Source organism: Notolepis coatsorum (genome assembly GCF_963971535.1).
Source record: "Notolepis coatsorum genome assembly, chromosome: 2".
Lineage (NCBI taxonomy): Eukaryota > Metazoa > Chordata > Actinopteri > Aulopiformes > Paralepididae > Notolepis > Notolepis coatsorum.
Genome location: NC_140166.1, coordinates 164,326 through 191,892, shown reverse-complemented (window position 1 = coordinate 191,892; position 27,567 = coordinate 164,326). Strand labels below are relative to the sequence as shown.

At 44.9% G+C, this 27,567-nt stretch overlaps 1 protein-coding gene across 1 annotated transcript in view; it reads left to right on the top strand.

Annotated features, from left to right (window-relative positions):
• LOC311247820 (putative proline--tRNA ligase, mitochondrial) overlaps window positions 1–27,182 on the top strand; it is a gene marked incomplete at its 3' end in the record, with an annotated part of 31,225 nt that extends 4,043 nt beyond the window's left edge. The window contains exons 2-4 of the mRNA XM_084337933.1: window positions 3,216–3,680; window positions 19,547–19,792; window positions 26,271–27,182. Coding sequence (XP_084194059.1) covers window positions 3,231–3,680; window positions 19,547–19,792; window positions 26,271–27,182 — 1,608 coding nt within the window. The 5' untranslated portion in view covers window positions 3,216–3,230. The remainder of the gene's footprint in view (window positions 1–3,215; window positions 3,681–19,546; window positions 19,793–26,270) is intronic.
• Between the last annotated feature and the right edge of the window lie 385 nt (window positions 27,183–27,567).

Below are 27,567 nucleotides of genomic sequence, written 5' to 3'. Positions count from 1 at the left end.
GAAAAAAAAGCAAATGACCAATCGGAAGCTATCATTTGGCTTGTTTACTTCCGTCTGATCTAGTCTATATCGGACCTCCATGAACTAACGTTACTGTTTAAACAATGACCCAGTCAACTATTCACTTTTAGTTTAATACATGACGAGGCATTGTCTAACGGTATCTAGCTGGCTAGCTACTGATAGCTGCTGATATCAACAAATGCTCCAGCAATAGTCTACTCTAGTGCATAATACCTCCGGTCCCTCGTTAGCTAGCTTAGCTAGCTCACGTTGATCCATCTGTCCCAGTAAACTAAATTGTCTTAACGTTATCTACCGGGCTAGCAGTAGCTACAGATAGCTCCTGATATCAATGTCTTATAAGATTGATTGAATGCGTATTCTAGCTGAGGGCATGTTGAATGTGATTCGACAAAAGAACCGTAACGTTAAAATGGGGTCCAGCTGCATCGCCGGAGAATCCTTGCATGCTGAATGTAGGGTCTAGCTGAATATAGGGTCTAGCTGCAGGGCCGGAGAATCCTTGCTGGAGCTGGAGGCTACTCAAGTATACACACAGACAGTGGAGCTGTTTGCAGATAGCAAGCATTTTGACTTATTGCGTGGTGGCGATGTCTCGCAGATAATACAACTACAAGTATGATTATATAATATATATTTTATTTAAATTTTTTTTTTATATAAAATATATATATATATTTTTTTAATCAAAAAAAATTTGGCAGGTAAGAAATATGCTTGGCGGGTAGACTCTTCCCATCTACCCGCCACTGGCTGGTGAGTCAAAAAGTTAATTTCGCTCCCTGCAAGTATGATTATATAATATATATATTTTATTTAAAAAAAAAATTATATAAAATAATAACAATTTTTTTTTTATCAAAAAAAAGTTGGCAGGTAAGAAATATGCTTGGCGGGTAGATTCTTCCCATCTACCCGCCACTGGCCGGTTAATTTCGCTCCCTGTATATATCAGGCCTGTACGCTGCGACGAGATCGTCGCAAATTGCCCCCTAATTTGGCCGGTGCGAATGAAAAATTATATCTACTCGCAAGCTTGCGAATAGTGATTTCACCCCTTCATTCGCATTTCACTACACTAACATTAGCCTACAACCAGGGCTGTACAGGCGACATAATGTTGCGGTTGTAATTTCATTAGACAGACCAGCGCGGACATTTAATAACATGCAATTTAATTGACACGAGCAATGGGCTAACGTTAGCTGGTGGTCCCGAGTGAAGCAGGGACGGTGGAAAAGTGAGGAAAGGGGGTGGGTTATATTGACAAGTGACAACGCTTGACAACAGAAGTTTAAACATAACTTCATATTTATTAGTTATTCGTTTCTGTATATCATCGACCACTGTGACTTTCCATCTCCGTGTTAGACTCTTCCTGTTTACATTCGAGTGTGACGTCATCACCTACGGCAGCTTAGACGATCAAAACGCGAACCTAGAACAAAACCCGGGGGGGGGGGGGGGGGGGGGGCTGGCTCTCTTGTGCGTTCTCGCCCCCTCTCTCTCTCTCGCTCTCTCTCTACATTCAATGATTTAAAGTAGCCAAACGTTACAGACAGTATAAATACTAACTGGATAGTTGATGATAAACATTTAATTTCATTATCTGAAATATTCTAAAATCATTAAGTCTGCTATAAGCCATTATCCCTTTGTGTGTAATTATTATTTTCTCACAGTAGTATATATATATATATGTGTGTGTGTGTTTGGCTAAAGTGGATAGAAAACACAGTACTGTGCAAAAAAAGGGCACCCAAGAGTTTTTATATAAATAGTCTTAGATGTAAATAATTTTTTTTATTAGTGTGTCAGTAGACTACTCTTAGTACATTTTCATTAAATTATTTTTTAAAGCATCTTCATGGTTTAATAATGCAAACATATGTTGCAGGGACTTATTATAATCATCATATTGGCGTGACTGTATGCATCAAAGGGTTAAATCAAGCATTTTTAAGTGCTTTAGGAAATGTCAAAATATTGCGATATATATTGTGTATCGTGATATGGCCAAAAAATATCGCAATATCATTTAGAGGCCATATCGCCCAGCCCTACTATAATGGTAAAATAGTTATTTAAAAATTTGCCCCTAAAAAATATTATTTGCCCCTAAATTTCTCATTTAGGGGCAAGTGTGCCCCTAGTGAAAAAGCTTAGCGTACAGCCCTGTATATATATATATATATATATATATATATATATATATATATATATATATATATATATATATAACCTGCTGTCACTGTTGGTGTTTATTATATATATATATATATATAACCTGCTGTCACTGCTGGTGTTTATGATATATAACGTTATAGAAGTGTCTGTCTTTGGTTAGGTTTAACTGACACACTGTGACCTGGCTACGCTTATTGATAATGAACACTGTTTAATTCCAAGAAGTAATGATGGCAGTAATATGCTGACCTTGAAGTCAGATTATTTCTGTATCTTAATGATGATGAATGAATGAATGAATGAAAACTTTATTAACACAGATTGCAGAATGGGTACAATACAGTAACGGCTCAATACACAATTATTGTTAAGGGGATGCAGACCAGAGAAAGACTTTCGTCTTGTTTACATCAGGGTCCCCCATTTTCAATTCATCGTAACATGTAATGGCTACATCAGGAATGTACATACATTGCCAGGCCTAACTAAATAAATAGTTTGGTTCCTGTTGGTTGTCAGTTAAGGCCATGGGTAGGCAGGGAATTTATTTTATAATTTTTTTTTCCCACGGCGACTATGGATAGGGAATTTCTTTATTTTATTAAAATGTTCACGACAACATGGATGCATGTACTCTGCCAGCATGTTTAATATCCATAATACTAAAGGTTAAAATACAAAGACACTGTACTACAAAAGTACAATGTACAAAGGTAGTAGTATTAAAAATACCACCCCTAAATACTACTCACTAAATATCCTGACGTCAGAGAGCTGTGCAAATATTGTGAAATACTTGCTTTTTATATATTCTCATTATTGACATGGACTGCACTTTTTGACTACGATTTAATTATTGTTAAAAACTCAATAAAATATGGGTCGCACCTAAATTGGCAGGGTCGGTCGGCAACCGGAACCAAACCATTTATTTCGCACGGCCTGACCTTCTATGATACTATGAAAAACAGAGTATTTCTTGTATTTGTTACTGTCTGGTGCAGTGATACAACTGAACCATGGAGCTCCTAATGCATGGAGTCTGGCGGAGGGTTGTACCGAGCCTGCCCAGGACCATGGAGCTCCTAATGCATGGAGTCTGGCGGAGGGTTGTACCGAGCCTGCCCAGGACCATGGAGCTCCTAATGCATGGAGTCTGGCGGAGGGTTGTACCGAGCCTGCCCAGGACCATGGCCGCTCCATGCAGGAACCATTCGAGCTGTGCTGGACACGCCACCGATCCTGCCCCCACGTACCCAAAACCTACCCCCCCGCTCCTGCTGGTGTCCCGCCTCTTCCAGCCCTTTAACCTGCGGGACATGGGGGCCGCCCAGGAGAGCCCCCCGGCTGCGGGGGGGGAGTCGACCTGTAAGAGCCAGAGGCTGATGCAGCACGCGGGCCTCATCCACCCCTCCAACCCCGGCTGCTACTACTACCTCCCCGCCACCGTGCGCTCCATGGAGAAGCTGGTGAGGCTGTGTTCACCGTAGGAATAAGCATGTGTTTGATTGATTGAAAATGTTATTTAACAGATTGCAGAATGGGTACAATACAGTACAGCTCAATACACACAATGAATGAATGAATGAAGGGTGCATCAAATTGCAATGCAAAAATTAAATCTCAACATATCAATCTGTCTGGGTTGCATTTTGTTCTGACACACACAAAAATTATTTGTGTAAAGTTTGGGAAAGATTTGTTGAGATTTAGAGGTAGCACACAGCATGTGAAAAATATGAAAATGGGCGTTTTTTGGGCGTTTTTACTAGATACCATGACAAGGCAATTTCAAAAACGGCAAGAAATTGTTTTTGAGAACAACATTTATTAACCCTAACATTTAAGAACAAAATGTTTGATAACAACATTGAAATAGTCTTTCAAACATGTCTCAAGCATCCTAGAGTCCTAGACCCGGTCCAGCTTGCGCTTGCAGCAGCGAAGATGTGGCCGTGTTGAGCGGTCATGCTCACCTGTCTGTAGCACATTCTGCAGGTGCTCCTCGCTCCTGGCTGCTGCCACAAAGTCTGACGTCAGTTTGACAGTCATTCACAACATTGATGGGACGTACTGCACCCATCTGAAATGCTGTACTGTATGAATGAATGAATGAATGAATGAAAACTTTATTTAACAGATTGCAGAATGGGTACAATACAGTACGGCTCAATACATACAATTGTTAAGGGGATGCAGACCTGAGAAACACGTTTGTCTTGTTTCCATCAGGGTCCCCCATTTTCAATTCATATAGACATTTATGACATACACAACATACATGGCATTTATGGCATAGGGACATATAGGTATTTAGTACTGATACATTTGTGACATAAACGGTATTCAAATATACAGTACTGTTACCCCTAGATCCTGACAGTATATACATATGATGGGGAGGGGACTGTACATTAGGAGGGGGTGGGTGGGTGGGAGGTAGGGATGGGTACAGAATTCGGTACTTTTGAGGCACCGAACCGAAACACGTCGGTACTACCGAGTATCGAATCAAGTGAGAAACCGAAAAAAAAAATAAAAAAAAAAAATGTTTTTTTTGTATTATTATTATTTTTTTTACTTTTTTTTTTATTTTTATTTTTTTTACTTTTTTTCTTTTCATGTCAACGTTCACACGCACAATATATGCTTACCTAGGATTTGACTTGATTCAACAACAAAGCAGTCGGAGCAATGACAAGCCGAAAACTGTCGAAATTGTAGTTATTTGAAGTTTGGATATTTTTTTTACGACTGAGGTAGGTAAATTAAATTTCTTGATACTAAAGTACCGAAAAAAGGTACCGTTGGGTACCGGTACCGGTATCGGTTCAAATGTGAAAGGTACCCATCCCTAGTGGGAGGGGAGAAATATACATACGGCGGGCATGGAATATATACATGCGGTGGGGAGGAGACTGTCTATTAGGAGGTGGTGGGGGTTTTGGGCATTTACGGTGGCCAGTTTTGAATTGCAGCCTCCCGTAGGTGCTCTTTAAGAGCGGTTTTGAATGTGGGCAGGGATTCACATTCCTTTACATTGTTGTGGCATAATTGCGAAACGTGTTTAGTCCCTTGTTTGAGCCGAATCTGGGTTTAACATGATTTGTTGAGCTTCCTCTGGTGTAGTGGTTGTGGTATTCACTGACCTTTGGGAAGTATTTTGACATGTACATGGGCACCCCGTTCGTACTGTATAGTGTATCTTGTAGACCAGGCCCATTGCAAGTTGCAAGTCGTCTACTCTAAGCCATCCTAGGTTGTCAAAGTGGGCAGGGGTGAGGTGGGTTCTGGGGTTCAGGTCAAGTAGTAGTCTGACCAGTTTGTTTTGTGATGTTTGTAATTTTGTTTTAAGCGCCTTTGAGGTGCTTTGGTTACGGTACCATGAGGTGCATGCATAGTCATAGTACCCTTGAATGAGTGCTCCTGCCAGAGTCTTCAGGGTATTCTTGTTTACCAGAGAGGAGATCCGGTACAAGAATCTAGTTAGTTGGTTGACTTTTTTTATTACATTGGATGCCATTTTGTCACAGGAAAGATTTGCCTCTAGGATGGAACCCAGGTAGGTAATTTCGTCTTTCCTTGTGACAATATTGTCACCCACTGTAACTGAGAAGCCGTCGGTCTTGCTGAGTTTGTTATTTGAACCGAAGAGAATGGACTCTGTTTTGCCCATGTGTAATGATAGTTTGTTATCAGCGAGCCATATGCAGATTTTGCCTAGTTCCGAGCTGAGGGTTTTTTCAACCTGCAACTTGTTCTTGTCAGAGACCAGCAGGGCTGAGTCGTCCGCAAACAGGAACAAGTTGCAGTCACAGGCTGACGACATGTCATTTGCATAAATTAGGAAGAGTAGCGGTCCTAGTATGCTTCCTTGTGGAACACCACAGCTCACTGTGAGGGGGGGGGGGATAGAGTACCGTTTACCTCTACCATCTGTTCTCTCCCCTCCAGGTAGGATTGCATCCAGCTCACTGATAAGCTATCAAAACTAGAGTTGTTCCGATACCGATACCAGTATCGGAAATGCCGCAGATACTGCCTAAAATGCTGGTATCGGTATCGGCGAGTACGCCAAAAGTCTAGCCTCCGATACCATATGACTTAATTTATCAACAACACTGCGGTCTACTGAGTGAGCATTATAAAACAGACGTGTTTTTAATTGACCGTGAATTAAAGTGTCAATGCTGTTTGTCATTTTAACAGCAGATACTTTCTTCGTCCCGAGAGAGGGGTGTTGACGGGGAGCTCTGATGTGTTCGTTGCTGGTGTTATTTAGCATTAGCTGAAGCGCTAACCGAAAGCTAGTTTTAGCTTTAACGTTACCTTGGCTAAAGTTGGGGCTATTCATAATCCAGCAATAATGGCTGCAGACCTGCAAGCAAAGTACAGCAAGTTGGCACAGGAGTATTCCAAGGTAAATCACTTTTTCATCAGTAACGTTACATTGTTTGTATTTCCATCTAACGTTAGCTAACGCTAACCTAGTTCACGCTAATGTGGCTAACTGATCGACCTCTCGCACACAATTAATGACATGTTGCGGACAGCCATATCGGTGACAATGTTTAGCTTTTAGTGCCAAATGATAAGAGTCTGAGGCGGAGTCTCAAAAGAGAATGTTGAATATTTATTGTGCATTAAAAATCACAACAGCGCCTCTGCTACAAACTGAAGTTACAGGAGCCTTCTGGAGTGCAACAATGTATAACGTCCGTGCGGAATCAATGTCCCAACAACCATTCCGTGGGTGAACTCATTGACATAGTTGTCAATTAATGATACTAATACTAATCTATACAATCACCTGTTGTTGAATAAATACCATTACTTTATAGTTATTACTAAAAAACAGTATATATAAAACAGTAGATGTAAAAAAGAAAAAAGAAAAAATTTAGAATTTTATATAATATATATATATATATTTTTTTTAATGTGTGCACTGGTATCGGATCAGTATCGGTATCGGCCGATACCCAAAGCTTAGGTATCGGAATCGGATCGGGAAGGAAAAAAATGGTATCGGAACATCTCTAATCAAAACCAATTGCTTTTAGCTTGTCCATTAGAATGGAGTGATTGACAGTGTCGAAGGCCTTTTGTAGGTCCAGCATGACCATGCCGCAGTATTTGCCCGCGTCCACCTCTTGTTTGATGTGGTCGTTCAAATAGAGGAGGCATGTGTCAGTGGAGTGGGACGTTCTGAAGCCAGATTGGAATTCGTAGATTAGATTTTTTTCCGCCAGGTACTTTTCGACCTGTTCGTAGACTATTTTCTCCATGACTTTCGAGATGGAGGTAAGAATAGAAACAGGGCGGTAGTTGCCTGGGTCTAATTTGCTGCCCTTTTTGTGCAGAGGGGTCACTCTTGCAATTTTGAAGTCCTTGGGGACGTGCCCCTGTTTTATAGAGAGGTTTATTATGTGTGTGATGACTGGGGTGATGGCGGCTGCTGCGTCTCTGAGGAATTTGGAGGGGATGTTGTCATGGCCAGTGGCCTTGTTAGGTCGGAGGGCGCTCAATTTTTTGTGTACCTCATCGGTTGTTACCATTTCAAGTTTGAAGTCGTCTTTGTGGACCCCTAGGTTTTTGTAGTATGCTACTATGTGTTCTACCCCATAATGCCCTGAGTGGGAGGGTAGTTTGTTTACCAGTGTTGTGGCTATGTTTGTGAAGAAGATGTTTAAGTAATTGGCTACATCCAGCTTGTCTGTGATGAGCGTGTTGTCCGTCTTTATGTTTATGTTTGAGAATCTGGTTTTAAGTTTTTTACTGCAGCCTAGTTGATTATTGAGTAATTTCCAAAGTTCGCGAGGTTTGTTTTTGTTTTCCTCAGTTTTGTCGTTGATGAAATTTCTTTTTGCGGTTCTGATCATGGTGTTTACGTCATTTCTTAGTCTGTTTCTTTGAATTTTTTGTTCAACCACGTGGGCTTGGAGTTCACTGTTTGAGCTTTTGGAAAGCTTTGTCTGACTTTTATGAAGTTCAGAGCATTTTTTGTCTCTGGTTTTCATAGCGGCCAGTATTTCAGTGTGCATCCATGGCTCAGCGCGATTTTTAACCCTGGTGGTTCTTATGGGTGCCATGTTGTCGAGTATTTCTGTGAATTTGGTTTTGAATCCAAGCCATGTTTCTTCAACCTGTGTACCACTGAGTTCATCTGACCAGTCCAAGCTCCCCAGTTCTAGGTTAAAGGCCTCTCTAGAGTAAGTTTTGAGGTCTCTAGATGTGACTGTTTTGTGACAGCCGGCCTTCTGTTTTTAGCTTTTTGCGGGTACAGAAAATCATATAATGATCACTTAACCCTCATGCTATCACCCCTTTATTGGAGATCATTGACTTGTCAGAGGTCAAAATGAGGTCAATGGTGGTTTGTGTCGAATCACATACCCTTGTGGGTTGTGTGATTAGCTGGCTGAAACCGTGCAGATCAGAAAATCTACTGAAGGCCTTGAAGACGGACTTTACGCAGCATATCCGTGTTCCAGTCCCCAATAAGAATTTTTTCTACCCCCTCCACCCCAGCTAAACACCCATCAAGTGTGTCATAAAAGCCACTCTGTTCTGGTGGTCTATAGATTGTGCCTACTAGTACTGGTTTCGCCCTGTCTAATAAGATTTCAATCCAAACAGTTTCAATTTCATCATGGTTAAGGTCAGTACGGTTGATGTATTTGGTATCCTTGTGTATATACACACAGACGCCACCTCCATACTGATTTCTATCCCTCCTGACTATTGAGTAGTTTTCAATTTCAATCTCTGGGTCCTGTACAGATGAGTCTAATTTTGTTTCTGTGAAACACAATATGTTAGCCTTACCGTTTAAAAACAACTGTTTGATTTCAGCCAGTTTAGGTCTCAGGCTATTTGTATTAAGATGGAAAATGTGAAGTCCATTTTTGCTGGTAATCAGATTGATGTCGTCACACTTGAGGTAACTCTGTTCATTTGTGTCCTGTCCTGTGGTGGGGGGAGGGGGGGCGTTGTTGCTGTTTGTGCCGTGAGTGGGGAGGGCGGGAGGGGGTGATCCTTTGTCCTTTGCTGGAGTCTGTATTCCTCTGTGTGAAAGCCCGCGATGTGGGGGGGGGGGGGCTGGTTGTTTACAGATGTGTCTGTTAGTACTCCGTTGTGGGGGAGGGGGGGTGCCTTTTGTCCTGGCCCCGGCCCGGGTAGACTAGCTGGCATGGCGGGGCCTGCCAAGCTAACCGTCGGGTCCTTGGTGACCTTGATGTCCCGCGCCGTTCTCCAAGTCTGCTGGGGCTTCGGTGAGGGTATGTCGCCGCTTGCTGGTCGGTTGTTGCAACTGCTGGCTGAAGCGTCAATTGCGTGGATGCTGTTGATCTCCGGCGCCGGTGTGAGGAGTGATGCCTCGCTGTTTTGTCCCTGCGACGTGCTGGGCGCCTCGGTTGTGAACCCCGGTTCCTTCCCTCTCGCTGTGGCCTCTCGTGGGTTCTTTTGCAGAGGTGGTATAGGAGGAATGTTGCCGTTGATCCTGTCGTTAGCCGCCGTCTGTGTGTGTAGCAGTTGATCTGTTGTGCTGGCAACGCTGGCTGCCGCTTCTTGGGTCAGCAGATCTAACTGTAGTCTCTGGTTCCGTGTCATTACGGGACCAGGGTTCTGATGTATGTCACCCGACATGAGCAGATATAATAAAAACATTGATCTCTTATTACACTTGCCTGTTTGGGGTAATTTCTTTCGTTCCGGATTCGCAGTAAGTACAGTGTGGATAGTCGTGGCTCCGAATGCTGGATGTTTCCTCTCTGGATGTGCTGCTCCATCAAGGCCAGCTTGAGAGTGTAGAGCAGCTTGGCCTTGTGCAGTGCTCCCGGTCGTTGGAAGTTAACTGGAGTGTGCTCTGCACCAGGGTTAGAAATTAACATTTTTTTTCAAGGTCTTTTTTTGCCCCCCTTAATTGATTTTCGGGGGCTTTTTTTGTATTTCGGGGGCACTGAATTTTTATGATAAACGGTAGGTGTGGGACGGTTATTTTTTTAATAAAAATTAACGTATATCGAACCAAACCGAAAACCGTGACCCCCAAAACCGTGATACGAACCGAACCGTCCATTTTGTGAACCGTCCCACACCTACCGTTTATCATAAAAATTCATTATATATATATATATTAGTGCTGTCAGGCGATTAAAAAAATTAATCTAATTAATTACAGGATTTGTAATTAATTAATCTAATTAATCGCATTTTAATCGCATTACCATTTTATGCCTCATATTATATATTCTATAATCATATTTCAAATTGCATGTGTCCAGATGGCAGAATTCAGTACTGTATCTACAAAACATTCTGTTTAATCATCTTCCATCTATTAATTTGCTTAGATTTTTCAGGTCTGGTCAATTTGAGCATGGTGTTATTCACAGTCAAAGATAAAAAAAAAATATTGATATTCTCATTTGGTTCATTACAATTTACTCAAAATAAAATGTTCATTCAATCAATCACCGCGCAGATTGATTGATTGAATGAAAATGTTATTAACAGATTGCAGAATGGGTACAATACAGTACGGCTCAATACACACAATTGTTAAGGGAATGCAGACCAGAGAAAGACGTTTGTCTTGTTTACATCAGGGTCCCCCATTTTCAATTCATAATGAATTGTAAGTAAGGGTGCAACTTGCACCGTGCAATCCATTCTTTGTTGATCTAGCCCACAGTATTTCTGACACTGGGAATACATTCCCTGAGATTCATAGATTTACATCAACATTTACATTTAGTCATTTAGCTGACGCTTTTATCCAAAGCGACTTACAAGTTCTGTACGACAAGCCATCAGGAAGGGCACAACTCTATCAGCTGAGTAACAATGTTCATCAAAGTGTTGAGTGCTACAGTGTAGGTTAGTTTATTAGGACAAGTGCATGACAGTATGGTTAGTTAGGGTTAGATATATATTTTTTTTCTTTTCTTTTTTTAATTCAGATGATGGTTGAAGAAGTGCGTCTTTAGTCGACGGCGAAAGATTGGACGTGTTTCGGCTGTCCTAACTGGGGTGGGTAGTTCATTCCACCATTGTAGATGTCCCTAGAATCAGATACCAAGAACATGCAAATGGACCATATTAAAAAGAAATCTGTAAATGTGTATTCTACATGCTTATGGAATGAATGAGATACAAAAAGAATATTATAAAAAAAAGATTTTTTTTTTTTTTTGTAATTAATTTTGAGTTAATTTTCATAACGCGATTATTTGCTGTGTAATTAATTAATCTAATTAACGCGATAAACTGACAGCCCTATATATATATATATATATATATATATATTAGGGATGCTCGATATTGGCTTTTTTACCGATACCGATATTCCGATATTGTCCAACTCTTAATTTCCGATACCGATACGATACCGATATCAACCGATACCGATATATGCAGGATTTCCCCCCAAAAAAACGGAATAATTTCAGGTAACTAATAATTTCACTGGATGCATTCAAAAGGCTTTCTAAATGTAAGCATTATCTGTGCAAAATATGATCATTAAAAAAGTTAAAATTAACATACAAGTTGTTGAATTAAACCAACATGCATACTTTTGACAATAAATAAAATAAAAATTGGTTCTTACTTGCTTGCCTGGGTAAATAAAGGTAAAAAAAAAAAAAAAAAAAAATTGTTTTTTTTATTTTTTTTACCGATACCGATATTTTCCGATATCACATTTTACTGCCGATATCGGCCGATAATATCGGTCGGCCGATAATATCGGACATCCCTAATATATATATATTAGAGGTGGGCATAGATACATTTTTTTAATCTAGATTAATCTATCTGCAATCCTGGATTTAATCTAGATTAATCTAGATTAAAATGGCTCAAAAAAAAAAAAAAAAACTGCCGAAGGGATTCAAAATATGTGTGTGCTACCCAAATAATGACCAGAAGTAAGTCCTTACTTTTTCTTTCCTCCTTATGTATCTCAGGTCAGGTGGCCCATTACACCATGAGCCCATCTCCCGTTTCCAAAATGCATTACAGACTGTTTGAAAAAGCTGTTTTGCTATGATAATTGGTAATGAAATATCAAAATAATGTTCAATAAGATGTACTTGTGTTTAATAAGTTGTTTTATTCAGAAGTTAACACAAATAAATAATATTACCAGTACAGTACAGTATCTAGCACACTCTCAGGAGCAAAACAGAAAGAATCATTTCAAACTTGAACTATGTGACATGGCTTGAATCAACTGCTCCAGTGGAGTTGCTCAGTGGCCAATAGTGTCAACTGTGGTTGTACTGGGCAGCTCCCAGGTGTGAATGGAACTGTGTGAATGTGAAGCAGGGCGTTCCTGAAAAAGAGCATCTGTGCTCAGCGAACCTACCCTGGGTAAATAAAGGTAAAGTAAAAAAAAAAAAAATTTTTTTTTTTTTTAGATTACTGCGTTAATTATATTATCGCGCGATACTAGTATCGCGTTAACGCAGCACGTTAACGTGGTTAACGGCCCAGCTCTAATATATATATAAAAAAGGTTTACAGTGTTACAGTGTTTACAGCCTTAAATTATGTTTGGCACACAAAGACCGAACTGACCGAATATAGGCTACATTTGTCAAAGTATTAACTTAGTGCAAACAAACAATATGCTCAGCCAGCACTAGACTTTCCTTTCTATAATATAAACACAAAATGTTTAAATTCCCTGATTGTCAGTTCTTAATGGAAAGATTCGTTTTCTGCTTGAAATTATTATGTATCTCTACATTTATTTAGACTAACATTATTTAAATATTGAGTGCAACTGTGGTGGATTACGTAATTCATTGAGTTGGAACTATCTATGGGTTGGCGCCGGGTCCCCACGGACATTTTAGCGTGTGGCACCTTCAGCTCCGGTAACGTTAGGACGGAGGAGATCATAACATCAACAAGCAGGCGCAGCACGAAAGCGGCAATAGTCCCGGTTGGAGTTAGTAAACACAGTTGTATGTTAGCCTTCTTGGATGTTGAATAAACGCCTATCATTGTCTTTAAACACCCCGCCTCTCAGACTCTCATTCCCTCCTCTGCTAGCTTGTAGCTACGATAACATTTCATTGACTATTAGCTGGGGCTAGTGCTACCATAGTTAAAACGTGCGTTGTATTGTACAAACTGCTAACGCTATGGCAAGATGTGTGTATGCCTATGTAATGTTAATGGCTATGTTTTTAAAGTCGTAATGAAGATTGATTTAGATTGTGCTTGCCATTTGTACACAAACTGACTAGCACCTGGCTGCAGTGCTGCTGCTGCCTGCAGCCAGTGCTCACCTCTCCTGGCTCCGCCAAATGAAGTTTTTTTTATTTGCGCGTCATCTGAACCGTACGATACACAGACGCTCCATTACCGGATAAATATATATATATAATTAGTAAACTGTCGGGGGCATTTTGTGCCCCCCTTAACTGATTTTCGAGGGCATTTTGTCCATTTTCAAGGGCATTATGCCCCAAGCCCCCGTTAATTTCGAACCCTGCTCTGCACTGTCTGCACTCAGATACACAAGACATAGCTGCACGAACTCGCGATAGTCGTCGTCTCGCTTGTAGTCGAGCACTCCTGCAGCACACACAATTAGTTCATCACGCAACTTGCCCAGGAACGGTGGTTCGGCATCGCCAGGAATGTAGCGGGCCAATGGGCCGCTGTCCTTGTGTTGCAACAGGTTCCAGTTGTCCCGCAGACGTGTAAACAATGTAACCTCTGGCGAGCGTGACGTCTCCACCTTGAGGTCAGATAAGATGTGGCTGAGGAGCACCTCGCTGATGTGGTGCCGGCACCCGGACCAGAGCAGTGGTCGACCCAGTGAGAGCTGGATGGCAATGCAGGCTGCCGTGAGATGGCCAGTGTTTGACGCGGTGGTGTCAAATGCCATGTTGACAACCTGATCGGTGCAGCACCAGTCCTGCAGCAGCTTGCACGTCAGCCGGGCAATGATCGTTCCGCATGCCTCGTCAGTCCCCTTCATATATGTTGGCACACCGAGCAGTTTGAGCCGCTCCGCGTCTCCGATCACCACTGTCAGACGCTCCTACAACTGCCGCACACTGTTGAGCATTGGCGTCAACTTGCTGTCCCAGTGCAAGGTGCACATGGGAGGTGGTGTCCACTGTGCTTGCTGGTCCTCACTGATGGCCTGCAGCACGTGGCGGCGCGCTCAGTCTGCTGTTGCATAGGATGTGGAGACCTTTGCCACCGGATTCCTTGATCAGGCCGTGCATGAAGGCAGCCTGCTGCATTGGTGTGATCATCAACCGTGTAGCCAGTGACACAAGACCCGGCCGGCTGAGAATGTCTGATGGGATGAAGGCTGTGGTGCCAGTCTTCTTACGCTCACGGGTGGGTGTGTTCTCAGCCGGTGGAGCAGCTGTTTCATCTGCATTGCTGTCTTCATCACTTTCGCTTTCCAACATCACCGCCATGCTGGACCTCGCAGTCATCTCCTGCTGATCCTTGGTAAGGCATGCCTGCTGCCAGGGCACGAAATTTACTTTTTGACTCACCGGCCAGTGGCGAGTAGATGGGAAAAATCTACCCGCCAAGCATATTTCTTACCAGCCTAATTTAATTTTTTTTTAATAAAATATATATATTATATAATCATAGTTGTAGTTGTATCTGCGAGACATCGCCACCACGCAACAAGTCTAAATGCTCGCTATCTGCAAACAGCTCCACTGTCTGTGTGTATACTCGAGTAGCCTCCAGCTCCAGCAAGGATTCTCCGGCGCTGCAGCTGGACCCTATACTCGAGTAGCCTCCAGCTCCAGCAAGGATTCTCCGGCGCTGCAGCTGGACCCTATAATCTACATTCAGCATGCCCTCATGCGATGGAAGCCAGGGGCTCAAATACGCATCGAATCAATGTTATAAGACATTGATATCAGGAGCTATCTGTAGCTACTGCTAGCCGGCTAGATAACGTTAAGACAACGCCTCAGTGAACTATTTAGTTTACTTGGTTATTTCGTAGTGAGCTAACGTGAGCTAACGTGAGCTACCTAGCCAACGGAGGTATTATGCACTACTAGACTTGCTGGAGCATTTGTTGATATCAGGAGCTATCAGTAGCTAGCCGGCTAGATAACGTTAGACAATGCCTCATGTATGAAACTAAAAGTGAATAGTTGACTGGGTCATTTTGTAACGGTAGCTAACGTTAGCTCACGGAGGTCCCACTACACTAGAGCAGTCAGCAGACTGCCAGGCAATAGCCTCTGTGTTTACACGGGTTTGGGAGGGGCAGGAAGAGGGGAGGAGCAGTGCGCTGCATGTCTGTGTGCTTGAGACAGCGAGTGAGAACTCCGCTAAGAATTGGATCATGTTTTTCGATCGGTTTTCACATGACTATTTCGTTGCCCGCCACATGGCGGACAGACCTCTCAGTCTCACTCGCCAAACGTAAAATCTGCCCGCCAATGGTGGGTGGTGGGCTCTAATTTTGTGCCCTGCCTGCTGCGCTGCTTCACGATCCTGTCGCCGCTTCAACTTGCGGCACGGTGGTGTTGTGGTTAACACTGTCGCCTCACAGCAAGAAGGTCCAGGGTTCGATTCCCGCTTGGGGACCAGGTTTCCATGATGCCAGGTACCCAGGTGGGGTATCTCCCAGACCTTTCTGTGTAGAGTTTGCATGTTCTCCCCGTGCTCGCAAGGGTTTCCCCCCCGATAAGATAAACCCAATGGAAAAACATGCACAACAACAGATCGCTAACGCTGTGGCGTCCTTGACGAAGACGGACAGGAGCACTTGGATTGGTCCCCTGGCGCGGCTCACGTTGACGCCTGTCTGCTCCCGGCTGCCCTTGGGGGGGGAAGGACGACGGGATGGGTTAATCGCAGAGACGAATCGCATCGGCGATTCTAAAGAGACAATGCATGCGTGTGTGTTCCGGTGTGTGTGCTAAAAAACTAACCGCTGTGTGTACCGCTAAAACATTGAGTGCCGTTGCATGCCGAATAAAGACCTCTGCAACAGGTCCTGCATTATTATTATTATTATAACTTGGATTGCAGCTTGGCATCAAATGCTCAATGTGGCCACTCTGTCGCCCTTCATGCTGGCCAGGAAAGCAATGTCTTCTGGATCGCGGATCAGCTCCTCTGCATTTGGAGACCACAGCGGGAATGTGGCATCCAGCTTGTGCTCCATTGCATCCACCAGTCGAGCTGTACCCTCACTGGAGCGCCTGGCCTTTGGAATGTGCCGCAGCTTGTTGCTAGCATCGACAAGCGCTACCATCTTGTCGCATGCTTGATGACCACTCGCCATTGAGATATTGGCCTTTCCATAAAATGGCCGCACCTGCTCCAAAACGTCCTTAGCCGCATGGAACCGTGACAAGGCTCCGGTCAAACATGTCCGCTTGGCATGCAGTTGCGTGTCGCAGTTGTACATCATGCACCACAAGATCTGGCGACCACTTGGCAGATTGGCGCCAGTGATGATGGCATCTGCATGGGTTCTGCTGGCGCCCAGACCGAAGACCAGGCTGCGGCTGCTCTGGCGGGAGCCTAAGGGCGGCGACGCCATCTTGTGATAACTTGATAGCTGGAGATACAGTTGGAGAGCTGGATCCTGTGGTGGGTGATGGTGGAGTTGGGGGAATTGAGTAAACTGCGAGGCAGAGCCACACAGGCAAAGCAAAAAATTGCAGGTGCGAGAAAACGTTTTCAAAACGGGGTAAAATGTGCGGGAATATGGCAATATGAAATGCAACAATGTTGCAACCTTGTGCATGTAACTCACAGACGCGCCCGCACACACACACACAGATGCACGTGCGCACACACACACACACATAGACACTAACAGCAGGCCATGTTGGGGGAGGACAGAGTGAAGGGACACTTTGCCATAAAAACGAACCCACCTTTAAATCACCTCGTATTGCAAAAATATTTTGCATGTATTGTTTTTACATGGATGGTAACACTTTTTGATATCGTGTGACACGATATATTACATGTACATATCTTCATGTGAAACAACAACGGCGCAATTGTGTGCATGTGCCAGGTCTCCCAAGAAGCTATTTAAAGCTTTTGGAGGGAGCCTGTCACAAATATAGACAAAAAATATAAACAACAACTAAAACAAAACATACAACGTGGGTAGGCTTACACACCTACCTACTAACTGACATACAACATAGAGTACATAAATACAGACAATTTGTATACCTAAGTTATGATTCTATTTAGATATATGATTTAAGCAGTAACTCTTTCAGTGATTTTTTGAATGTTTTGAAGGATTTAGACAGTTTCAGGGGGGGTAGGTGGGGTGGGGGGGACTGTACATTGGAGGTGGGTGGGGGGTGTAGGTGGGGTGGGGGGGGAACTGTACATTGGAGGTGGTTGGGTGGGTGGGGGTGTAGGTGGGGTGGGGGGGGAACTGTACATTGGAGGTGGGTGGGGGGTGTAGGTGGGGTGGGGGGGGAACTGTACATTGGAGGTGGTTGGGTGGGTGGGGGGTGTAGGTGGGGTGGGGGGGGAACTGTACATTGGAGGTGGGTGGGGGGTGTAGGTGGGGTGGGGGGGGAACTGTACATTGGAGGTGGTTGGGTGGGTGGGGGGTGTAGGTGGGGTGGGGGGGGAACTGTACATTGGAGGTGGTTGGGTGGGTTGGGATGGGGGGGGTTGGGTAGGCGGGGTGGGGGGGGTAACTGTACATTAAGGTAGTAACAGGGGTCGTCCATCTTCTCCGTCTATACTGTGCTTAGTTAATACTAAGGCTGACCCCTATTAGTCGAAAGGAGCCGTAGTCGACTAACCAACCAACCTCTTAGTCGAATACAAAAAAAATATTTAAAATTTTGTATAATATATATATATTTTTGTATCATTCTTTCCAAAAGAAAAGAGGCCTAGAAGCGTGGCTAACGCTAATGGCACGCATACCAGAGGCTAACTGCCTACGAAAACAGGCACAGAGGCACTGAAAGAGGATTTCACCCGTCTAATGAACACACTAGACTAGACAAATATCAAGATGTATCCATCAGTGGACCAATTGCATGCTTTTGCAGAGGACAAGAAGCCTTCAGTCGACTCCTTCAGACATTAAGCACCCCCCCCCCCACAGAGGACAAGAAGCCTTCAGTCGACTCCTTCAGACATTAAGCACCCCCCACAGAGGACAAGAAGCCTTCAGTCGACTCCTTCAGACATTAAGCACCCCCCACAGAGGACAAGAAGCCTTCAGTCGACTCCTTCAGACATTAAGCACCCCCCACAGAGGACAAGAAGCCTTCAGTCGACTCCTTCAGACATTAAGCACCCCCCCCCCCCCCACAGAGGACAAGAAGCCTTCAGTCGACTCCTTCAGACATTAAGCACCCCCCACAGCCCAAATGGAAGGATACAAAAAAAATATAAAATTATTAAAAAAAGAAAAATTGAAAAAAATATGATATATATTTTTTTTGTCGACCAATAGTCGACTAACGGCAAATTTTGGCCAATCATAGTCGACCATCCAAATCCTTAGTCGGGGACAGCCCTAGTTAATACCCTGTTGAATCTCTTTTTACAATGCTATACAATGCTACAATGCTTTTTTGCTATACTTATTTTATTTCATACTTATCTCTTGTCTAGCACAGTCTCTGGAGCGTGACAGAAAGAAGCATTTTGTATAAAAGTATTCTGTACTTCTGTATGACAACTATTAAATAAACTTGAAACTTGAATAGTGGTGACAGCCAACACCTCTGTGTGGTGTTGATGGTGGTGGAAGGTGACCGGACCAATCACCTAATTGACTCCAATGACACAGACTGCTCTGATGTAGATTCAATGATGTGTTTATTGCTTACAGGCACTTCAGTATCTGGGGATACAAGCCCAGTCTCAGTACAGCTATTCATTATAACAGAAAATAAAGAATAATCAAAGGAAACTTACAATACTAATCAATGATTTCTGTAACCAAACAAATTAACCGTTAACTGACTGGTCATCTGGTAATCGGAAGGCTCCCGGTTTGATTCCCACTCCTCCCGGGCAGCGTGTCGAAGTGTCCTTGAGCAAGACACTTGACTCCTAACTGCTCCCGATGGGCAGGTCGGCACCTCGCACGGTCACCTCCGCCGTCGGTGTGCGAGTGATCTGGTGGATGTGAGGCATAAATTGTAAAGCGCTTTGGATAAAAGCTACTATATAAATGCAGTCCATTTACCATTTAATGAAAACAAAAATAGACTGACAAGCAATTGTTATCCTGAAATAATCAAATAAAAACGAAATGATACTCTGTGATGTGACGGCTAACACTACTTCCATGTGTGCGCGTGTTCACCAGGTGAGGCTGATCGATCAGGAGATGCAGGGGGTCGGAGGTCAGAAGATAGACATGCCCAGCCTGTGTTCGGCTGACCTGTGGAGACGCAGCGAGCGCTGGGACCTGATGGGGGGCGAGCTGTTCCGTCTGAAGGACCGTCACGGGGCCGACTACTGCCTGGGACCCACGCACGAGGAGGCTGTGACGGAGCTGCTGGCCCACCAGGTCACCCTGTCCTACAGACAGCTGCCACTGCTACTGTACCAGGTAGATAAACATTATAATCTGTCCTACAGACAGCTGCCACTGCTACTGTACCAGGTAGATAAACATTATAATCTGTCCTACAGACAGCTGCCACTGCTACTGTACCAGGTAGATAAACATTATAATCTGTCCTACAGACAGCTGCCACTGCTACTGTACCAGGTAGATAAACATTATAATCTGTCCTACAGACAGCTGCCACTGCTACTGTACCAGGTAGATAAACATTATAATCTGTCCTACAGACAGCTGCTACTGTACCAGGTAGATAAACATTATAATCTGTCCTACAGACAGCTGCCACTGCTACTGTACCAGGTAGATAAACATTATAATCTGTCCTACAGACAGCTGCCACTGCTACTGTACCAGGTAGATAAACATTATAATCTGTCCTACAGACAGCTGCCACTGCTACTGTACCAGGTAGATAAACATTATAATCTGTCCTACAGACAGCTGCTACTGTACCAGGTATATAAACATTATAATCTGTCCTACAGACAGCTGCTACTGTACCAGGTAGATAAACATTATAATCTGTCCTACAGACAGCTGCCACTGCTACTGTACCAGGTAGATAAACATTATAATCTGTCCTACAGACAGCTGCTACTGTACCAGGTAGATAAACATTATAATCTGTCCTACAGACAGCTGCCACTGCTACTGTACCAGGTAGATAAACATTATAATCTGTCCTACAGACAGCTGCCACTGCTACTGTACCAGGTAGATAAACATTATAATCTGTCCTACAGACAGCTGCCACTGCTACTGTACCAGGTAGATAAACATTATAATCTGTCCTACAGACAGCTGCCACTGTACCAGGTAGATAAACATTATAATCTGTCCTACAGACAGCTGCTACTGTACCAGGTAGATAAACATTATAATCTGTCCTACAGACAGCTGCCACTGCTACTGTACCAGGTAGATAAACATTATAATCTGTCCTACAGACAGCTGCTACTGTACCAGGTAGATAAACATTATAATCTGTCCTACAGACAGCTGCCACTGCTACTGTACCAGGTAGATAAACATTATAATCTGTCCTACAGACAGCTGCCACTGTACCAGGTAGATAAACATTATAATCTGTCCTACAGACAGCTGCTACTGCTACTGTACCAGGTAGATAAACATTATAATCTGTCCTACAGACAGCTGCTACTGTACCAGGTAGATAAACATTATAATCTGTCCTACAGACAGCTGCCACTGCTACTGTACCAGGTAGATAAACATTATAATCTGTCCTACAGACAGCTGCTACTGTACCAGGTAGATAAACATTATAATCTGTCCTACAGACAGCTGCCACTGCTACTGTACCAGGTAGATAAACATTATAATCTGTCCTACAGACAGCTGCCACTGCTACTGTACCAGGTATATAAACATTATAATCTGTCCTACAGACAGCTGCCACTGCTACTGTACCAGGTATGATAAACATTATAATCTGTCCTACAGACAGCTGCCACTGCTACTGTACCAGGTATATAAACATTATAATCTGTCCTACAGACAGCTGCCACTGCTACTGTACCAGGTAGATAAACATTATAATCTGTCCTACACGTACTTCCGGCATCAACATGGACGGTCGCATTTTACCCAGCTCCCGTAACCAACGCAACAGATCAACAACAAAAAAGTATTTTGCGCATTTTCTACTTTCCCTCCTGTGGATTATGGACTTGTACCTGAACTCACAACTCAAGCAACAGCTCCAGACAGAAGAGGAGGGTAGCGAAAACGCAAATCAGCAGTCCCATTGCGACTTCTACTTGGTAACAGGCATGGAGAGGAAACATCCAGCCTACGGAGCCACGACTATCCACACAGTACTTACTGCGAATCCGGAACGAAAGAAATTACCCCCGACAGGCAAGTGTAATAAGAGATCAATGTTTTTATTATATCTGCTCATGTCGGGTGACATACATCAGAACCCTGGTCCCGTAATGACACGGAACCAGAGACTACAGTTAGATCTGCTGACCCAAGAAGCGGCAGCCAGTGTCGCCAGCACAACAGATAAACTGCTACCCACACAGACGGCGGCTAACGACATGATCAACGGCAACATTCCTCCTCTACCACCTCTGCAAAATAAACCACGAGAGGCCACAGCGAGAGGGAAGGAACCGGGGTTCACAACCGAGGCGCCCAGCACGTCGCAGGAACAAAACAGCGAGGCATCGCTCCTCACACCGGCTTCAGCCAGCAGTTGCACCAGCCGACCAGCAAGCGGCGACATACCCTCACCGAAGCCCCAGCAGACTTGGAGAGCGGCGCGGATCACCAAGGACCCGACGATTAGCTCGGCTGGCCCCGCCATGCCAGCTAGTCTACCCGGGCCGGGGCCAGGACAAAAGGCACCCCCCCTCCCCCAAAACGGAGTACACATCTGTAAACAACCAGCCCCCCCCCCCACATCGCGGGCTTTCACACAGAGGAATACAGACTCCAGCAAAGGACAAAGAATCACCCCCTCTCCACTCACGGCACAAACAGCAACAACGCCCCCCCTCCCCCCACCACAGGACAGGACACAAATGAACAGAGTTACCTCCAGTGTGACAACATCGATCAGATTACCAGCAAAAATGGACTTCACATATTCCATATTAATACAAATAGCCTGAGACCTAAACTGGCTGAAATCAAACAGTTGTTTTTAAACGGTAAGGCTAACATATTGTGTTTCACAGAAACAAAATTAGACTCATCTGTACAAGATCCAGAGATTGAAATTGAAAACTACTCAATAGTCAGGAGGGATAGAAACCAGTATGGAGGTGGCGTCTGCGTGTATATACACAAGGATACCAAATACATCAACCGTACTGACCTTAACCATGATGAAATTGAAACTGTTTGGATTGAAATCTTATTAGACAGGGCGAAACCAGTACTAGTAGGCACAATCTATAGACCACCAGAACAGAGTGGCTTTTATGACACACTTGATGGGTGTTTAGCTGGGGTGGAGGGGGTAGAAAAAATTCTTATTGGGGACTGGAACACGGATATGCTGCGTAAAGCAGCACCCGTCTTCAAGGCCTTCAGTAGATTTTCTGATCTGCACGGTTTCAGCCAGCTAATCACCCAACCCACAAGAGTATGTGATTCGACACAAACCACCATTGACCTCATTTTGACCTCTGACAAGTCCATGATCTCCAATAAAGGGGTGATAGCATGCGGGTTAAGTGATCATTATATGATTTTCTGTACCCGCAAAAAGCTAAAACAGAAGGCCGGCTGTCACAAAACAGTCACATCTAGAGACCTCAAAACTTACTCTAGAGAGGCCTTTAACCTAGAACTGGGGAGCTTGGACTGGTCAGATGAACTCAGTGGTACACAGGTTGAAGAAACATGGCTTGGATTCAAAACCAAATTCACAGAAATACTCGACAACATGGCACCCATAAGAACCACCAGGGTTAAAAATCGCGCTGAGCCATGGATGCACACTGAAATACTGGCCGCTATGAAAACCAGAGACAAAAAATGCTCTGAACTTCATAAAAGTCAGACAAAGCTTTCCAAAAGCTCAAACAGTGAACTCCAAGCCCACGTGGTTGAACTAAAAATTCAAAGAAACAGACTAAGAAATGACGTAAACACCATGATCAGAACCGCAAAAAGAAATTTCATCAACGACAAAACTGAGGAAAACAAAAACAAACCCCGCGAACTTTGGAAATTACTCAATAATCAACTAGGCTGCAGTAAAAAACATAAAACCAGATTCTCAAACATAAACATAAAGACTGACAACACGCTCATCACAGACAAGCTGGATGTAGCCAATTACTTAAACATCTTCTTCACAAACATAGCCACAACACTGGTAAACAAACTACCCTCCCACTCAGGGCATTATGGGGTAGAACACATAGTAGAATACTACAAAAACCTAGGGGTCCACAAAGATGACTTCAAACTTGAAATGGTAACAACTGATGAGGTACTCAAAAAATTGAGCGCCCTCCAACCTAACAAGGCCACTGGCCATGACAACATCCCCTCCAAATTCCTCAGAGACGCAGCAGCCGCCATCACCCCAGTCATCACACACATAATAAACCTCTCTATAAAACAGGGACACGTCCCCAAGGACTTCAAAATTGCGAGAGTGACCCCTCTGCACAAAAAGGGCAGCAAATTAGACCCAGGCAACTACCGCCCTGTTTCTATTCTTACCTCCATCTCGAAAGTCATGGAGAAAATAGTCTACGAACAGGTCGAAAAGTACCTGGCGGAAAAAAATCTAATCTACGAATTCCAATCTGGCTTCAGAACGTCCCACTCCACTGACACATGCCTCCTCTATTTGAACGACCACATCAAACAAGAGGTGGACGCGGGCAAATACTGCGGCATGGTCATGCTGGACCTACAAAAGGCCTTCGACACTGTCAATCACTCCATTCTGATGGACAAGCTAAAAGCAATTGGTTTTGATAGCTTATCAGTGAGCTGGATGCAATCCTACCTGGAGGGGAGAGAACAGATGGTAGAGGTAAACGGTACTCTATCCCCCCCCCTCACAGTGAGCTGTGGTGTTCCACAAGGAAGCATACTAGGACCGCTACTCTTCCTAATTTATGCAAATGACATGTCGTCAGCCTGTGACTGCAACCTGTTCCTGTTTGCGGACGACTCAGCCCTGCTGGTCTCTGACAAGAACAAGTTGCAGGTTGAAAAAACCCTCAGCACAGAACTAGGCAAAATCTGCATATGGCTCGCTGATAACAAACTATCATTACACATGGGCAAAACAGAGTCCATTCTCTTCGGTTCAAATAACAAACTCAGCAAGACCGACGGCTTCTCAGTTACAGTGGGTGACAATATTGTCACAAGGAAAGACGAAATTACCTACCTGGGTTCCATCCTAGAGGCAAATCTTTCCTGTGACAAGATGGCATCCAATGTAATAAAAAAAAGTCAACCAACGAACTAGATTCTTGTACCGGATCTCCTCTCTGGTAAACAAGAATACCCTGAAGACTCTGGCAGGAGCACTCATTCAAGGGTACTACGACTATGCGTGCACCTCATGGTACCAAAGCACCTCAAAGGCGCTTAAAACAAAATTACAAACATCACAAAACAAACTGGTCAGACTACTACTTGACCTGAACCCCAGAACCCACCTCACCCCTGCCCACTTTGACAACCTAGGATGGCTTAGAGTAGACGACAGAGTACAGCAACTTGCAATGGGCCTGGTCTACAAGATACACTATACGACCGGGGTACCCATGTACATGTCAAAATACTTCCCAAAGGTCAGTGAATACCACAACCACTACACCAGAGGAAGCTCAACAAATCATGTAAAACCCAGATTCGGCTCAAACAAGGGACTAAACACGTTTCGCAATTATGCCACAACAATGTGGAACGCCCTACCCAAAGCTGTAAAGGAATGTGAATCACTACCCACATTCAAAACCGCTCTTAAAGAGCACCTACGGGAGGCTGCAATTCGAAACTGGCCACCGTAAATGCCCAAAACCCCCACCACCTCCTAATAGACAGTCTCCTCCCCACCGCATGTATATATTCCCTCCCCGCCGTATGTATATTTCTCTCCCACCCACCCACCCCCTCCTAATGTACAGTCCCCTCCCCATCATATGTATATACTCTGTCAGGATCTAGGGGTAACAGTACTGCACATTTGAATACCGTTTATGTCACAAATGCATCAGTACTAAATACCTATATGTCCCTATGCCATAAATGTCATGTATGTTGTGTATGTCATAAATGTCTATATGAATTGAAAATGGGGGACCCTGATGGAAACAAGACAAATGTCTTTCTCAGGTCTGCATCCCCTTAACAATTGTATGTATTGAGCCGTACTGTATTGTACCCATTCTGCAATCTGTTAAATAAAGTTTTCATTCATTCATTCATTCATTCATTCACACAGACAGCTGCCACTGCTACTGTACCAGGTATATAAACATTATAATCTGTCCTACAGACAGCTGCCACTGCTACTGTACCAGGTATATAAACATTATAATCTGTAGCTGCCACTGCTACTGTACCAGGTATATAAACATTATAATCTGTCCAACGCTACCTCTATACCAGGTAGATAAACATTCTAATATGTCCAACGCTACTTCTATACCAGGTATATAAACATTATAATCTGTCCAACGCTACTTCTATACCAGGTAGATAAACATTATAATCTGTCCAACGCTACTTCTATACCAGGTAGTTTACACAGTAAATATTATAATCTGTCCTAAAGTCGTGAGTCAGGAAACCTTCTGAGATTAAATGGTTTATGGATATGACAGTTATATATATATAATATATATATATATAACCGTCTCAGGAGGAGAGGGCCATTCTCTCAAAACCGCATGATATTTCAAATCACCATTCCAGAAAATAATAACCAAACCCCCCCCCTCCCGCGCAGATCACCCGCAAGTTCCGAGACGAGGCGAAGCCGCGGTTGGGTCTCCTGCGGGGGCGGGAGTTCTACATGAAGGACATGTACTCGTTCGACGGCAGCGAGGAGGCGGCGCGCCGGACCTACGAGGCGGTGTGCGGGGCGTACGGCCGGCTCTTCTCCCGGCTGGGCCTGCGCTGCGTCCGGGTGGCGGCGGACGCCGGGAACATCGGGGGCCACCTCTCCCACGAGTTCCAGCTGCCGGCGGACGTGGGCGAGGACCGCCTGGCGCTCTGCCACCGCTGCTCCTTCGCCGCCAACGCGGAGACCCTGGCCGCGGCGCCGGGGGGGGCGGGGGGCGAGACGACGGACTGCCCGCAGTGTCACGCCCCGGGCAGTCTGGCGTGGTCGAGGGGCATCGAGGTGGGCCACACCTTCTACCTGGGCGATAAGTATTCCCGCGTGTTCAACGCCACGTTCAACAACGCCCAGGGCGGCACGACGGTGACGGAGATGGGCTGCTACGGCCTGGGCGTGAGCCGTATCCTGGCGGCGGCCGTCGAGGTGACATCCACGGAGGAGGGGCTCCGCTGGCCCGGCCTCCTGGCGCCCTACCAGGTGGTGGTTCTGCCCCCGAAGAAGGGCAGCAAGGCGGGCGTGGCGGCGGGCGTGGCGGAGGCGTTGGCCCGGACGCTGGGGGACGGCGAGGCTCTGCCCGGGCTGCGGGGGGAGGTGGTCCTGGACGACCGCACCCACATGACCGTCGGCAAGAGGCTGAAGGACGCCACCCGCCTGGGCTACCCCTACGTGGTGGTGGCGGGGCAGAGCGCTCTGGAGGACACGCCCCGCTTCGAGGTGATCGCTCAGGGGACGGGCGAGACGCTGTTCCTGAGTAGAGAGGGACTGCTGGACTTACTGGGAGGAGTGGAGACTGTGTGAACTCACTGGGAGGAGGAGGAGGAGGAGGAGGAGGGGAGACGGTGTGAACTCACTGGGAGGAGGAGGAGGAGGAGGAGGGGAGACTGTGTGAACTCACTGGGAGGAGGAGGAGGAGGAGGGGAGACGGTGTGAACTCACTTGGAGGAGGAGGAGGAGGAGGAGGAGGGGAGACTGTGTGAACTCACTGGGAGGAGGAGGAGGGGAGACGGTGTGAACTCACTGGGAGGAGGAGGAGGAGGAGGAGGAGGAGGAGGAGGGGAGACGGTGTGAACTCACTGGGAGGAGGAGGAGGAGGGGAGACGGTGTGAACTCACTGGGAGGAGGAGGAGGAGGAGGAGGAGGGGAGACGGTGTGAACTCACTGGGAGGAGGAGGAGGGGAGACGG